The following is a 13,969-nucleotide window of genomic DNA, read 5'->3' on the forward strand; positions in this document are numbered from 1 at the left end:
CCTTATAGGCTCAATTACCTTTGTATCATCTTTCCAAAGGGGCTGTGGTGAATTCTCCATCACTGGCAATTTTTAAATCAAGATTTGGAGGATGCTTTTCTAAAATACCTGCTCTAGTTCAAATAGGAATGATTGTGGGGCAGTTTTCTGGCCTGTGTTACACAGGAGATCAGGCTACATTATCGCAGTGGCCTTCATCCCTTCTGACCTTGGAATCTATGAATACATATGCCCCCCCTCAATATTCTGTAACAGACACACACTGATTCATCAGTAGGACATTATGAGAAGTGGAATACTAATACTAATTCACAGCTCAGAACACAATTCAGAATTGTACTCTTTTCTAGAGAAGATAAGTATTTATTTTCAAAGCGATCAAATTCAACCCTGCTTGGACGATTCTGACTTCCTTTGATGGGGTGTAAAAAAAAAAAAAAAGTCAATATTGTAACTGGAGACTCTCTTTAAAAAGAAGTTTACTTATCAATCATGTGGTTAATACATTTGCTACAGAAAGGGGACACCAACTTTTCTGCAGGCTGTGTGTAACCAGACATTTTATTAGGCAATAAACGCCTCTCTGAAGGGGACTTACGTTCCTGAGCTCTCACAGTGCCCTGATCAGTTGGGAGAGCATCACATCAAGACTGGCTGAAAAACAAGCAGCTTCCTTTGGAGATGGCACCAGTATCATTCACCCCGAGAGCTGTAGAAAAGTTCCATCCTACACCAGGTATCTGAGATCTCGACAGACAGTCTATCCTGCCCTCATCCCATGCCCGTTTTTTTGGGGGGGGGGATGAGGGGGTGGGGAGGGGGGCTTAATGTACCTACCCAACAGTTGTCCCGAATATTTCAGATCCATTTTTCCCAGGGCCCTTCACCCCACGCTGACAAATCATGCCACGGCAGCTGTGACTGATAATTTTCCAGCTACAACTCAGGAAGTTAAACAAACAGAGCCCAGTGTTTCTGGAACAATAGGGTTTTGGAGAAGAGGGAAATCTAAGGAGAGATTTACCTCATCGTCCTTCCAGTCTGAGAAATCAATCTTGAAGGAAGGCAGGGAGAATTGCTGGCTCACCCCTCTCTTGTAATGAACAGTCTCTGACTGCAGAGAAGGATTCTTTGTGCTGTATCTGGAGAGGGGGCAAAAAAGAAAACTCAGTGTAACAAGTGATTGCTCTGTGCTGGACTCTAAGAAAGTCATTCACGCCTGCAGCCTCCCAGGAATCACAAATGGCTGCTCTGAGAAGCGGTGCTGGCAGGGGCTGACAGCCATTCACTCTGGACACAAAAAGGAAGGGAAAGTGGGCTCAGGAGAGGGAAACAGCACAGGAACACAGCCCTGATCTGCAGTCAAGTTGATCAGTTCCATAGTGGCCTGGCTGGGAATATTAGTCAACAGGGCAGCACACAGCACTGCAGACAAAGGGCCCAGGCTAGCAAAGGCTGACCCCACAGATCTGGAGTATGGGCACTGCCGGCACATGGTTTAGCAGGCTCGGGTCTCCTCAATATTTTTGAAGAGGAAGCCTGGCCCCTCCCCTCACACGCACAGCTGAAAGCTTGAGCAGTGATCTAACAGTGATAAATCATTCCACACCTCCCCCCATTTGCTGACAGGCTGCCTGAGCCCCGCCTGCGAGATGGCATTTGGTGCCCTCTAATGGCTGCACACAGAGAGCAGTGGAAGCTCAGCATTGGATCAGCATTTGGGCCAAGCAGCAGGAACTAAATTTGACATCCTCCTCCCACACCCAAGTCTCCAAGCCCCGTGCCCCCTTCCCTCCCTGCAAGAGAAGCACCCTTGATCTGAGGGCAGTACGACTCCACTAGCTCAAGGGCATCCCCCACCAGTTGCACCAACACCAGATCCAGGGGTGTTGGCCAACTCTCCCTCCACACCTATGGTAGAGTGACAGTTCTTCCACTGTATAGGGTCTTACTCTGAAACCAAGGCATCACCTGGAGCAGTAGGGCCAGCTGCCACCCTCCGGGCCTTCTGCACTTGTAATCAGCTGGGTTCTCTGCTCTAACCCAAGTTAGAAGTTCCAGCAGGGCTGTAAGCATCCAAGGAAATTTCCACCTGGTGCAACAATTTACCATGCCCAGGGTGTAAGTAATGTCTTACAAATCACAGGGGAAGTAAAGTGGTGTTTAGCAGAGTTCAAACCCAGAACCTACAGTCCAGACCTTTATGTACTTGAGTTAAAGGAGTAACTCCATTGGTTAGCCATAGTAATAGGCTGTTATCCTCAGTATCCTCCATTGTAAGGGAGAGGAATAGCAGCGGCTCTGTAAAAACAAATGGTTTGAAACAGGGGCTTTGTGCTTGCTCAAAGAGCAGGGGATGGAGAAAAACCAAGCAAGGGAGGCAAGGAGAATGGGAGGCGAGGCTCCTGAGGTGAAAGAGAATGAGAGAAGGGCAGAGGTGTGCGAAGGGCAAGACCATGGCTCTGAGGAAAGGGTGCAAGGAAAGAGGAAGCCAGGGAGTAGAAGCATCACTAGGAGATCTGGATTCAGCATCTTAAAAGGATTAAGGATCTGATTAGCCCTTTTGTGATACAGAAGCGGAGCTCGCAGACTGTTAGGAACTAAAGCGCCTGCTGTGGCTGGAAAGCACACTTGCAACTTCCACAAAGTACAACTTGGCCAAGGTAACTAACGCAGCGCGTGCAGAAAAGAGATGGTAAGGCACAGCTCCCAAGAGGGCTCCAAAGAACACGACAACAGCCACCACCACCTACTGTGCCCTGCCTCTACTCCAGCCAGGAGCACGATGCAGCTCCCACATATTTACACAACAGCAGTCATCTCCCTCATGTTTTCTGTCTTGCATTCAGAGCTTAAAGCTTCCCAGAGCTCCATAGTAATGCTTTTGTTGCCATGGTTGCATGGTACAGTTGGTTGGCTCCTTAGATGAACCTTTAACTAGCTGACAGTTCCATTTCCAATTTGTTGGTTGGCAGTCTAAAGCAGGGGATGTTCTCTTTGGAGTCCACAGCAAGCTGTTCCAGGACAGCTACACCACTCACCCACCTAACAGCCAAGAGATTTAATGCTGTTCTGACACACGTGATCAATAGTTAGCTATCCACGGCCTGTTTTGAGCACCACTGCACACCTACCATTAAAGAGCACCAACTCAGGGAAAGCGCCTGCTCATCTGCCCTTACCCTTATGCGCTCAGGCCACTACTTTCAAACTGGGGGGCCTAAAGTTAGGCTCCTAAATCCACAATCAAGTCCTTAGGATTTAGTCGCCCGATTGTCAGAGAAGCTGAGCACTTACAAATCCCACTCAAGCCAGTGGGAGCAGGAAGCTTGGAGAATAAGAGACCACTTCTATTTTAGGAGTTTAAACTTCTGATTTTAGGCCTTCCAGTTTGGCCTCAGCTATCTTGGTGATGAGCACAGCATAAATGTATGGAGGAGAAAGAACTGAGGATGTCTTACCCAGCCGGCCTGAGCCAAAAATTACATGCCCCAGGCAAGTGAGCATACAGGACCTCCTCCCCAGTTGGTGTATACTGGCATAGTTACACCGGAAATCCATTGCCACGACACTGACACCAGCTAAGGACCTGGCTGGTACAATTTTGCCAGGCTAATTAGACGGTCAGTGGACTCACTTGCACGAGGTGCAAAAGACTGATTTTGCAAATTGACAGGTGGGCAAATAATAAAAACAATCCAAGTGACTGCACTAAAACGTGCTATGTTCATTCTTGCTGGGGTAGTTTCATTTTAATGATTTATGACAATACTGTACAATGTACTAAAAAATGTTCAGAACAGTACAGCATAAAAATAACACAGCTGTAGTAATAGGAGATCTTGCTGCAACCTCTGTTATTAAAGTGCTGTGGGGAGGTGGGAAGTGACAGCTGCTTTGTGTGTGAATTATAGGGTACGCAGGTGAGTGTGGTTTTACTTACCGTACAGTCAAATCAGCTAAAGCGAGTACATGGTGTCCCTGTCTGACTCCTTCCATCAATGACATCAAAGAACCAACTCAATTGCTAGCTAGGTGTTAACAGCCCCATCATACAGATGAGGAAACTGAAACGGAGAAGGAAAGGGACTTGCCCAAGGTCACATCCAACTGGGAGAAGCACTGGGAATGAAACACAAATGCCTCAAGTTCCAGTCCCCATCCCCTGAGCTAATCACTAGACAATTCTTAGGACTTGCTAGAAGAGATGAGGGAGAAGACAGCCTTCCCCAGCCACAAGACTGTACTTCATTGTTGCTTGCACAGCATTTGGAGCTCCTCAGACAAGACCTGCTAGAGAAGGCAGACGTTCTCATCATCGCAGCTAGGAAGACATTTTATCGATGGGCACAACTACCACCACATGGACTGTCAGCCAGTGTAGTTAGCATTCCACACCAGTCCCACATTTAGAATTATCTCACTTCAAAAGCCTGTATGTACCGCCTGTGTGCAGCCTGCAGTACAATAAGCACCACAGAAGACAATTTAAGAGCATGGGTCTGCCTTTTGGGGATGCACTTGAGTTCCACCTGCAAGTCTGAGTGTAGGCAGCTTGCATTTTGGTCTGGGTGTTCTTGGTGGATTTTCATGCTGAGAGTGGCAAGAGTTGGGAAAGCCAATAGTACTTTGCTGATGTTCTGAATCCCAGGAGTTGGCATGGAATTGACACCCTGCTCCCCCATACTGCATCCTCTCCTTTCACCTAGGAAAGGGATCTGCAGTCAACTTTATTTCCCCTTCAGACGTAAGCGTAACAAGTCAGGCATAGGCATCACTTCAATTCAGTGAGGTTTTATTGGCAGAATAAGCTAGACAAATGTTGCTAAACAGCTGAGTATGAAAAGCCAGACCCCTCAGGTCTCTGTCAGAGCAGTTAGGACCCATGCAGGACAGGTCACACACAGTGTTTGGGGTTTGATCCCGTGTCCGTTTGTGTGTCCATTCCTGACCTGGTGGCAGGTTGCCACATAGTGCAATGTCATCTCTCTCCTTTCTCCCAGGAAGAGGCACAGCTTCTCCGCACCAGCCCCAAAGAAACTCTGGCCTGCTGAGTGTGTGAAATCTGCCCTTTGGCAGGCAGGTTTCACCATCCCAAGACTGTAGCTGATCTAGATTTGCTAGCTGGACTTGCTGTGTAAGAGGTGCTGCATTCATATTTACTGTAACCAGCATGCCCAAGTTGCTCAGTTTCTCTGCAGCTGCACTAGCATGTAAGGCAACAGGGGGGTAAACTCTTATTTATCTGTGAGCAGTGAAATCTCTGGAATTTAGTTTTATGGCATATGAGTTCCAAGCACTACAGCATTTCTTTGGGGGCTGCTATCTGTATGGCTCAAAGCAGGCTTTGGCCTTAAAGACAGGAGTAGGCTTGTGCCCAGCAGCAAATACCCAGCCCTGGATTGCTTCACACACTTCTCCTTGATTGTACAGAGAAGCCAAATTAAGCATGAGTGTCTATAGCAGAAAGGACTTTCACAGGCCATGAATAAGCATGAGACTATTAAGTGACCAGAGGCTCATCTAGTACTGCTGCCTCCTTTTTGTACACACTCAACTGAATGCAGCCAGTAGGCCAAGCCATACATTTGATTAGCTGGTTCACCGCCATCAAAAGGAATTAAGTTCAAAATCCCACATGCAAACAGAATGTGTAACAGGTAAGTGACCCGGTGTCACATGTGCTGTCAGTTTAAGAGAGACTGGGGTGGGTGGGGTGGTTTTGCAACACCTAATACTAATAGAAATGAAATGTAATAAATCATTCCAATGAAATCAGCTGTGCTTCATTGTGCCTGCAAGAAAACAGTGCAGCATAAGTAATCCAGGGAATAGTATCTCTTGTCTCTAAAGCACATGGAGAGGAAAAGCTCTGCACAAGCAGTATCCTCACGCAGAGTTAGAAACCAAGACTATCAGGTTACCTTTGGCAGCACAGAATTGGTCCTTAAAGCGCATGTCCAGCCCAGATGGCTAGTTTTAAGTGACTCCAGTCATGGGGCTGACTCCAACTCTTTCCCTTCGGGGACTACTGAACCCTCTGACCTCACAGTTAGGAAATGGTTCTGTGAAATTAAGCAAGACACCTGCAGCTGGAAAATCCCTAGGTACCCTGTTTTAACAAAGAGCATGACATGCCAGTGTGGTGTGAGGCTTTGGACAGATGAGGGAAGGGATCTCAAAGCTACTAATCATGCAATGAAACACACAGGTTGCTCATACAACACACACATGCCATCTTCCCCAGCCTAACAGATTCCAGAAAACGCAGCTGGTCCCATGAAACAGACAGACAAGTCTCAGACAGAGAAGAGACAAGTGTCCCCTCCTTGTGTCTTCAAGATGGATTCCCGTGGTACTGATGTCATTCCTTTTTTAATTGGAGTGCTGAGCCATTCCAGGAGGAGATTTCCTTTTGTCTGTGAAATGGACCCCAGTTCTCTTAGCAAAGGGTAGAAGACCTATTAGCTCTGGATAGAGCTGTAGGATAAGCAGGCCATGGGGGGTTGTGGTCCATGGATGAATGGTCTCTGCACAGGATGCCTCTCCCCAAGACCTGAGAGTCCCTCCTCCAAAATGCAGCAAAATGTCTCTAAGAGGCCCAAGCCACGTTCCAAGCAGGAGACTGAAGCAAACATCATGTTAGTGTGATTAGGGATTGTGGGGTGGGTCTTTCAGCAAAGCAGCCAGGGAAGTGAGCTTCAGCCATTTAGAACTTCCAAGGAGCACACTGCAGGCTGGTGGTTAAGAGAACACGTTCGCCTTGGCACCCTTTGGAGGAAGCCTCTCCTGCTTCAGAGATTGGCTTCCACTTAAGAAGAAAAAGTGAGTTTGGTTTTCAGAGAGATCCTGCTCCTCCCCCCGAAGCGCTGGGCATATCAGTCTGAAGGGGGGGCGTTGATTCTAAAACACACAACAGTTGCACACACTGACCCTTCAGTTTAGATGTTACCATCAAACCAATGGAGATAAAGTACCCTCAGTGATCGTGCACTCCAATTAGTGTGCTAAAAATGCAGCTCTCCACTTTGAGGTGTTCTAAAAATGCAGCCCAGAGTTGTTTTTTCCACCAGAACTTGAAGAAAATAAATCAACGTAATTACAGTGTTTGCCCTTACAGAACTGCTTGGCAAAGCTAAAATCGGGGCTTTAAAAGAAGGTTTTTAGTAGCAGCATGCTAAATCCAGAGAAGCAGAGATACCCACTTCGGGCAGCTGTACAAGCCCCAAGATGTGCTTACAGAGCCGCCGCCACCATCAAATGGGAAAATAGTCTGGGTTGAATTAAAGCAGTTTATAAAGTCTATATTTGCTGCTCTCTTCCCCAGATCCCTATTACCTACCACATCTGCATGAAAACAGGATCTTGGCTTCAGAAGAGTCCATCGGCTTCTGTTGCAACTGTAACCACCACCACCAGTCATAAGCCCTCATTATCCTCCTTGTATGGGTGGGGAAACTGAGGCACGGTTGATTTGCTCAAGGGTCAATGAAAGGCAGGAATAGAACCTAGCTGTGCTCTTTCAGTCTAAGGGCTTGCGCACTGGACAGCTATGCCACCCCAACATAAAGGCATAGTCCCTAAAGATGGTCCCCTTTCCAGAGCAAGGGCGAGGGATATTCTGCAGGGCAGTAGGAGGGAAGCTGGCACTGCTGCCTAGCCATGTTGCACCAATTTTAAGGACAGAGGACTTCAAGTGCCAAGAGTGTCAAGCCAAGACCTTTGCTAGCAGTAAATTCACAGGAAACATTTTTAAAGACTTACGAAAACATAACCTGGAAACAGTTAGGATTTCTAGGAGCTTGCCTATACACTGCACTGCTCAGGAGAAACTGGGGCTAAAGAGCCGGGTTTTCAAAGCTTCCCAAGAGGTGCCAAAGCTCTGTAAGAGGAGCTAATTTATTACTTTTCACAAAGAGTAAAGACAGCTGCAGGCTTTAACAAAACTAGAGAGGAGCCTGATCAAAATCCTGACTTTGGACACTCTCCAAGTTTGGAGGAATTCACATCTGGATGGGAATGTTCAGCCTTTGGCCTCATTTCTAAAAATAACATTCATTGATCATTAGCAGGATGTTTATATTGTGCCTAAAGCAAGTCTTTTGACATGAATTCTGTTTGATTTTTTTTCGCTTTAATCATCAATAGATCACTTATCTTAAATTACACAAGTTTCCTTTGAAAGCCAGTATGATGTAGAACACAATTGCAGAAGCCCTTAATGCTAACTGTAGAGACATGTCAGTCATCAATTATAGTTCTACATTAAGCTTCTCCAGCTTGCAGATTTCTGTTAGGAACAAAAGATCCTGAGCTATTTATAAACAGAGGGGTCTAAAAATCATGCCATCAGAGGCCTGCAGTAGTAAGTCACCAGGCCCCCAAATGTGTACTTAAATTGCATGGGAAAAAAGAGCACCCTAGGTCTTTAAACACAGAAGTGTGTCCCTTGAGACTAAAACATCCCAAAAATATGAAACTCCGCCTTGACTGGACACAGCCTAGATATGCTGATCTAGATTAAGCATTGCATACTAGGACTTTGAGTCTTCATGACTGAATTATATTGACAATACAAGCCACACTAAAATTGCATTGGTTGAACTTTGACCACCCCCATCGACCATGCAAATGTTAGAATAGGCACCTGGAGGGAAACATCTAACAGGCAATACTGCCTATAAAACACAGGAGAGCCCCTTCAGTATAATTAATTGTATAAGATGGTCATTTAACCACAAAAGCAGGGGGGAGGTGGCTCAATTCCTTACACATTCTTCCCTCTCCTGATCCTTGAAGGGCGCTCATTCTCACCGCATCAGTTCCATTGACCCAGGGGTCCCAATGAAAAGGGACATCCTCTTCAAATCTAGTCAGTCAATTTAAAAAAAATGAGTTTACACCTTCAGGAGTTACACCTTGTGTCTCCCTGACAAACTGTATGGTTTTAGTTTTCTTTTCCCAAATGTGCATGGAAAAACCCACACAACCAACTAACAGGGGAAACTACTAATATACAGAGCTGCCAAATGCACAAAGCAAGCAAACTGGAAAGGAGAAACCTCGCTCTCTCTCCTGCCTCCTTAGGTGTTACTTGTACCAGGAGAAAAATTTCAGACAGACTTGTGACCTGTAAGTCGCCAGTGTCCCTTTAAATCTGTTTTCCCATGACTTACACTGCCATGCCACTGATGAATTCCTCTGTAGCCTGGCAGTAGATTGTGATGGCAACACGGGCATCAGCATCAAAGGTGAATTCTAGGCTGTACAGGACTTTCTGCTTCCCGTTCTCCTCAGTAGGACTGTCTAGGTCATCTTTATACCTACAAGAAAAAGCCAGAGTCAGGACAAACATTACAGATGGAAGAGACTTACTATCTCACCTACTTCATCCCCAGAGGCCAGTGCAAGAGTGTTCCTAGAGTATGTTAAGTTTTGTCCAGTACAGTCTTAATGACTCAAGCGATGGGTCACCATGTCACCGCAGAGAGTTCCACTGTTCCGGCAGAGCTCACTGTCAGGAAGGTTTTTCTGATATTCAGCCTAAATTTCCTTGTTATCTGCCTCAGATCAAGATACCCCCCTAAACACATCCAAGTCACCTGTTCTTGGGAGTAACCCCAAGAAGCGCAAGTCTCACTGAGATGAGCATTTAAACCAAGAGGAGGAGATCTGCCCTAAGAAGCACCTGTATCTCATTCAGAGGTTATCTAACTACAAAATGCCTGCTATTGACATCTGTTAGCTGATCTCAGTGTCACTCTATTCAGTCCCTGGGAGGTGACATTCACAATCCTACAGAAGAGAAAGCACTATATATGAAGTTATCCACGCAATGGACAATGCACACTACAGCCTGGTTCCTGCCGATGTAAGTGCCCTAGTACACCAACACCTGGTTCCTGCCGATGTAAGTGCCTAGTAACTCCATCTCCACGAGAGGCATAGGGCTTACGTCAGCGTGACATTGTTTCTTACATCGGCTGCCGTTGGCTGTCATTCTTGTCAATTTCACGGCTCCCCTGGAGCCATGAAATTGACAAGAAAGCCAGCGCCCAGCTAGGCTGCTGCTAGGTCTCCACCCCAAGCTGGGCTGCCACCCGGGCTCCCCAGAGGGAGCCCTGCTGTCCCCTGGTGTCTTGACTCCCTGCTAGGAGCATGGCAGCTGACTAGACTCCAGGCATGGATCACGCCGCTGGAGGTGAAACACACCGGGCAGCTTCCCCTACACTCTCAGCAGGGAGGTAAGAAGGCCTGGCCAGGCAGCTGGGCTCCCAGTGGGAAGCAGTGCAGAGCTGAGAGCCCTGGATCGCAGCCCCCCACACTGCCCCTCTTCAGCCAGTGGAAGTGCTCCTAGTGAGGACGCGCACCACCGACGGGAGGGCAGCGTGGACATCAGCCATCACATTAATTACTGCGGTGGCTGTAAGTTGACCTAACATAGGTCAATTTAAGATTGTAGTGTAGACATGCCCTAAGAGAGAGATACAGAAAGGACAAGATGCACTTGGAAATCAGAGAAGTATGTAATTTAAAATGATACTCCACCACCATCTTTATGTTCCGAGGGCCATGCTTCAGGGTTTCAGCTGGACACCTGCAGGGGTGAGGAAGGGATTCCCTCCACAACATATTTGGGGAGGTGGTTTTTTTTTTTTTTTTTTTTTTTTTTTAATATCTCCTTCCTTCATCAGCGATGGGTATGGCTGGAGATGGGACACTGGGCTCTGAGGTGGCACTGAGCATTCTCTCTCTCACGTGCTTAGACGGCTGGCTGTTGCTCACATGCTCAGGGTCTAACTGATCGCCATATGGAGATTGGCAGTGATTTGGGGCATTTTTCACCTTCCTATGCAGTTTGGGGTGCAGGTCACTTGCCAGGATTAGCTGGGTCTATCTCACTTAGTTCCTTGCCATTGCAGGGGCCTCAAGCACTGGGCATGGCCAGAGGGCCATGCCCAGAAGAGGACGCTGCGATCCAGGGAGCAATGCAGGTCTTAGAGGTGGAGCAGAAGTGACGGTGGTGAGATGCTACTAGAGGAAGGCTCACCGGCAACCAAGAGCTAATTCCCAGCACAGCCAGCAGGAGGCACCGAGGTGGTGAGTCCCGCCCCATTACAGTGCCTTAGGGTATGTCTACACTACGAGAGTAGTTCGATTTTAGTTAAATCGAATATGTGCAATCGATATTAGAAAGTCGAACGTATGTGTCTACACTAAGGACAGTAATTCGACTTTGTCAGTCCACACTACCAGGGAAAGCGTCGACATTGGAAGCAGTGCACTGTGGGCAGCTATCCCACAGTTCCCGCAGTCCCCGCTGCCCATTGGAATTCTGGGTCGATCCGCCAATGCCTTCTGGGTAAAAAAATGTGGCGAGGGTGCTTTTGGGTAACTGTCGTCATCCGTCAGTCACTACCGCCCTCCCTCCCTCCCTCCCTGAAAGCGTCGGCGGGAAATCAGTTCGCGCACTTTTTGATCAGTGACAGCGCGGACGCCACAGCACTGCGATCATGGATCCCGCTGCGACCATCGCTGCAGTTGTGGCCGTTCTCAACGCCTCGCACCTTATCATACACCTTTCCCAGAGGCAGATGCAGAGAAATCAGGCGAGGAGGCTACGGCACCGCCGTGAGGGCCTGAAGTCGGAGAGTAGCACAGAGCTGTCAGAAACCACGAGCCCCAGCGCCCAGGACATCACGGTGGCAATGGGGCATGTGGATTTTGTTGAACGGCGATTCTGGGCCCGGGAAACAAGCACGGACTGGTGGGACCGCATAGTGCTTCAGGTCTGGGATGAATCCCAGAGGCTGCGAAACTTTCGCATGCGGAAGGGGACTTTCCTCGAACTTTGTGAGTTGCTGTCCCCTGCCCTGAAGCGCAAGGACACCCGCATGCGAGCAGCCCTGACTGTCCAGAAGCGAGTGGCCATAGCCCTCTGGAAGCTTGCAACGCCGGACAGCTACCGGTCAGTCGCGAACCACTTTGGCGTGGGCAAATCTACCGTGGGGGTTGTTGTCCTGCAAGTAGCCAAGGCAATCGTCAAGGTACTGCTGTCAAAGGTAGTGACCCTGGGAAACGCGCAGGCCATCATAGATGGCTTCGCTGCGATGGGATTCCCAAACTGCGGTGGGGCTATAGATGGGACTCACATCCCTATCCTGGGACCGGGCCACCAGGCCAGCCAGTACATCAATAGAAAGGGCTACTTTTCAATGGTGCTGCAAGCACTGGTGGACCATCGGGGACGTTTTACAAACATCAACGTCGGATGGCCGGGCAAGGTTCATGACGCTCGCGTGTTCAGGAACTCTGGTCTGTTTAGACGGCTGCAGGAAGGCATTTACTTCCCGGACCACAAAATAACTCTTGGGGATGTGGAGATGCCTATAGTCATCCTCGGGGACCCAGCCTACCCGCTAATGCCCTGGCTCATGAAGCCCTATACTGGGGCCCTGGACACTGCACAAGAACTCTTCAACTACCGGCTGAGCAAGTGCAGAATGGTGGTGGAGTGTGCTTTTGGCCGTCTCAAGGGGAGATGGAGAAGCTTACTGACTCACTGTGATCTCAGCGAAACCAATATCCCCATCGTTATTGCAGCTTGCTGTGTGCTCCACAATCTCTGTGAGAGCAAGGGGGAGACCTTTATGGCGGGGTGGGAGGTTGAGGCAAATAGCCTGGCTGCTGATTACGCCCAGCCAGACAGCCGGGCGATTAGAAGAGCCCAGCGGGACGCGCTGTGCATTCGGGAGGCTTTGAAAGCCAGTTTCAAGGCTGAGCAGGGTACCCAGTGACTTTTCAGTTTGTGGACACAGAAGCTGAACTTGCCCCCGTTTCTTTACCCAGTTGCCGTCGACTATCCTCTCCAGTTACATACCCCCTTCACCCCCTTCCCAAAAAATAAAATCTGTTCTGTTTTGTTAATGGACACCGTTGTCTTTATTACTGTTTTCGCGGGAATGTTTTAAACCTGGGACGCAGACTGTGGCGGGGGGCGGGTTTAGTGTTGTGATGCAAATGATGCTTCTAAACTCCAGGAATGACAGGCTCCGCGGTGGTAGACTGGTTGTTTCAACGGAGCCTGCCAGCCCTCCTGGCTGGGACTGCGTGTATGTGTCGGCTATGTGACTGTCTTGCAGGGGGAGGAGGGTTACAGATCCCCTGCTGCGCGGCTCTGTGATCCAGGGTAAGGACCGCTGCATAAGATCTGTAACTGCCCTCCCCCGCCACAAAGTCACAGAGCAACACCCCCCCCCCCCCACCACACAGAACATGAAAACCACCTCCCAGACTGACCAGGATAACTAGTCACTGCACTGTATATGTGCCCTGCTGCTGGACCTGCCCCCTGCTAAAGGTGACTGTCCTGTCCAATTACCAAGCCCCTTCCCCCCCCTTCAGACAGACTCTCCTCCAAAAGAAGAGGATGGAGACAGTAATGAACAGAAACGTATTTTTTATTAACAACCGCACATGGAACGGGGGGGTGAAACTTGGACGGGGTCTTGTGTGAGGCGGGTAGGAAAGGACTTTTCAAATTTTGGGGAATGAGAGCCTTCTAGTGGTAGAGCAGTCCGCAGGGGTGGAGTGAAATTTTTCACGGCCCCTTCCGCCCCTCCGTGTTTGGACTTTGGGTGAGGGGGGTATGGGACTTGGTGGCGGGGCAGGGCAGTTAGAGAGAGACTGCAGCGGGGCTCTCTCCTCCTGCCTCCGGTCCTGCAGAACATCCACAAGGCGGCAGAGCGTGTCCGTTTGCTCCCTCATTAGTCCAAGCAGCGTTTGAGTAGCCTGCCAGTCCTCCTGTCGCCACCTCTCCTCCCGTTCAATGTTTGCATTTGGGACAAGTTCTCCCTCCACTGTGTCTGCTGGGCTGCCTGTGCTCGGGAGCATCCCATTAGTTCAGCAAACATGTCTTCCCGTGTCCTCTTCTTCCTCCTCCTAATGTGCGCTAGCCTCTGGGCAGATG

General features: G+C 48.8%; 1 protein-coding gene across 3 annotated transcripts in view; it reads right to left on the reverse strand.

Moving 5' to 3' along the window:
* Nucleotides 1-13,969, reverse strand: part of MGRN1 (mahogunin ring finger 1) — a 119,737-nt gene that overhangs the window by 73,370 nt on the left and 32,398 nt on the right. For all 3 annotated transcript variants that reach the window (XM_024197820.3, XM_024197821.2, XM_029911244.1), the window contains exons 4-5: nt 9,177-9,323; nt 1,025-1,142 (exon numbers count right to left, since the gene is read on the reverse strand). In XM_024197820.3, coding sequence (XP_024053588.2) covers nt 1,025-1,142; nt 9,177-9,323 — 265 coding nt within the window. The remainder of the gene's footprint in view (nt 1-1,024; nt 1,143-9,176; nt 9,324-13,969) is intronic.

The sequence above is a fragment of the Terrapene carolina genome, unplaced genomic scaffold, assembly GCF_002925995.2.
Source record: "Terrapene carolina triunguis isolate 2854851 unplaced genomic scaffold, T_m_triunguis-2.0 Scaffold93, whole genome shotgun sequence".
Classification (NCBI taxonomy): domain Eukaryota; kingdom Metazoa; phylum Chordata; order Testudines; family Emydidae; genus Terrapene; species Terrapene triunguis.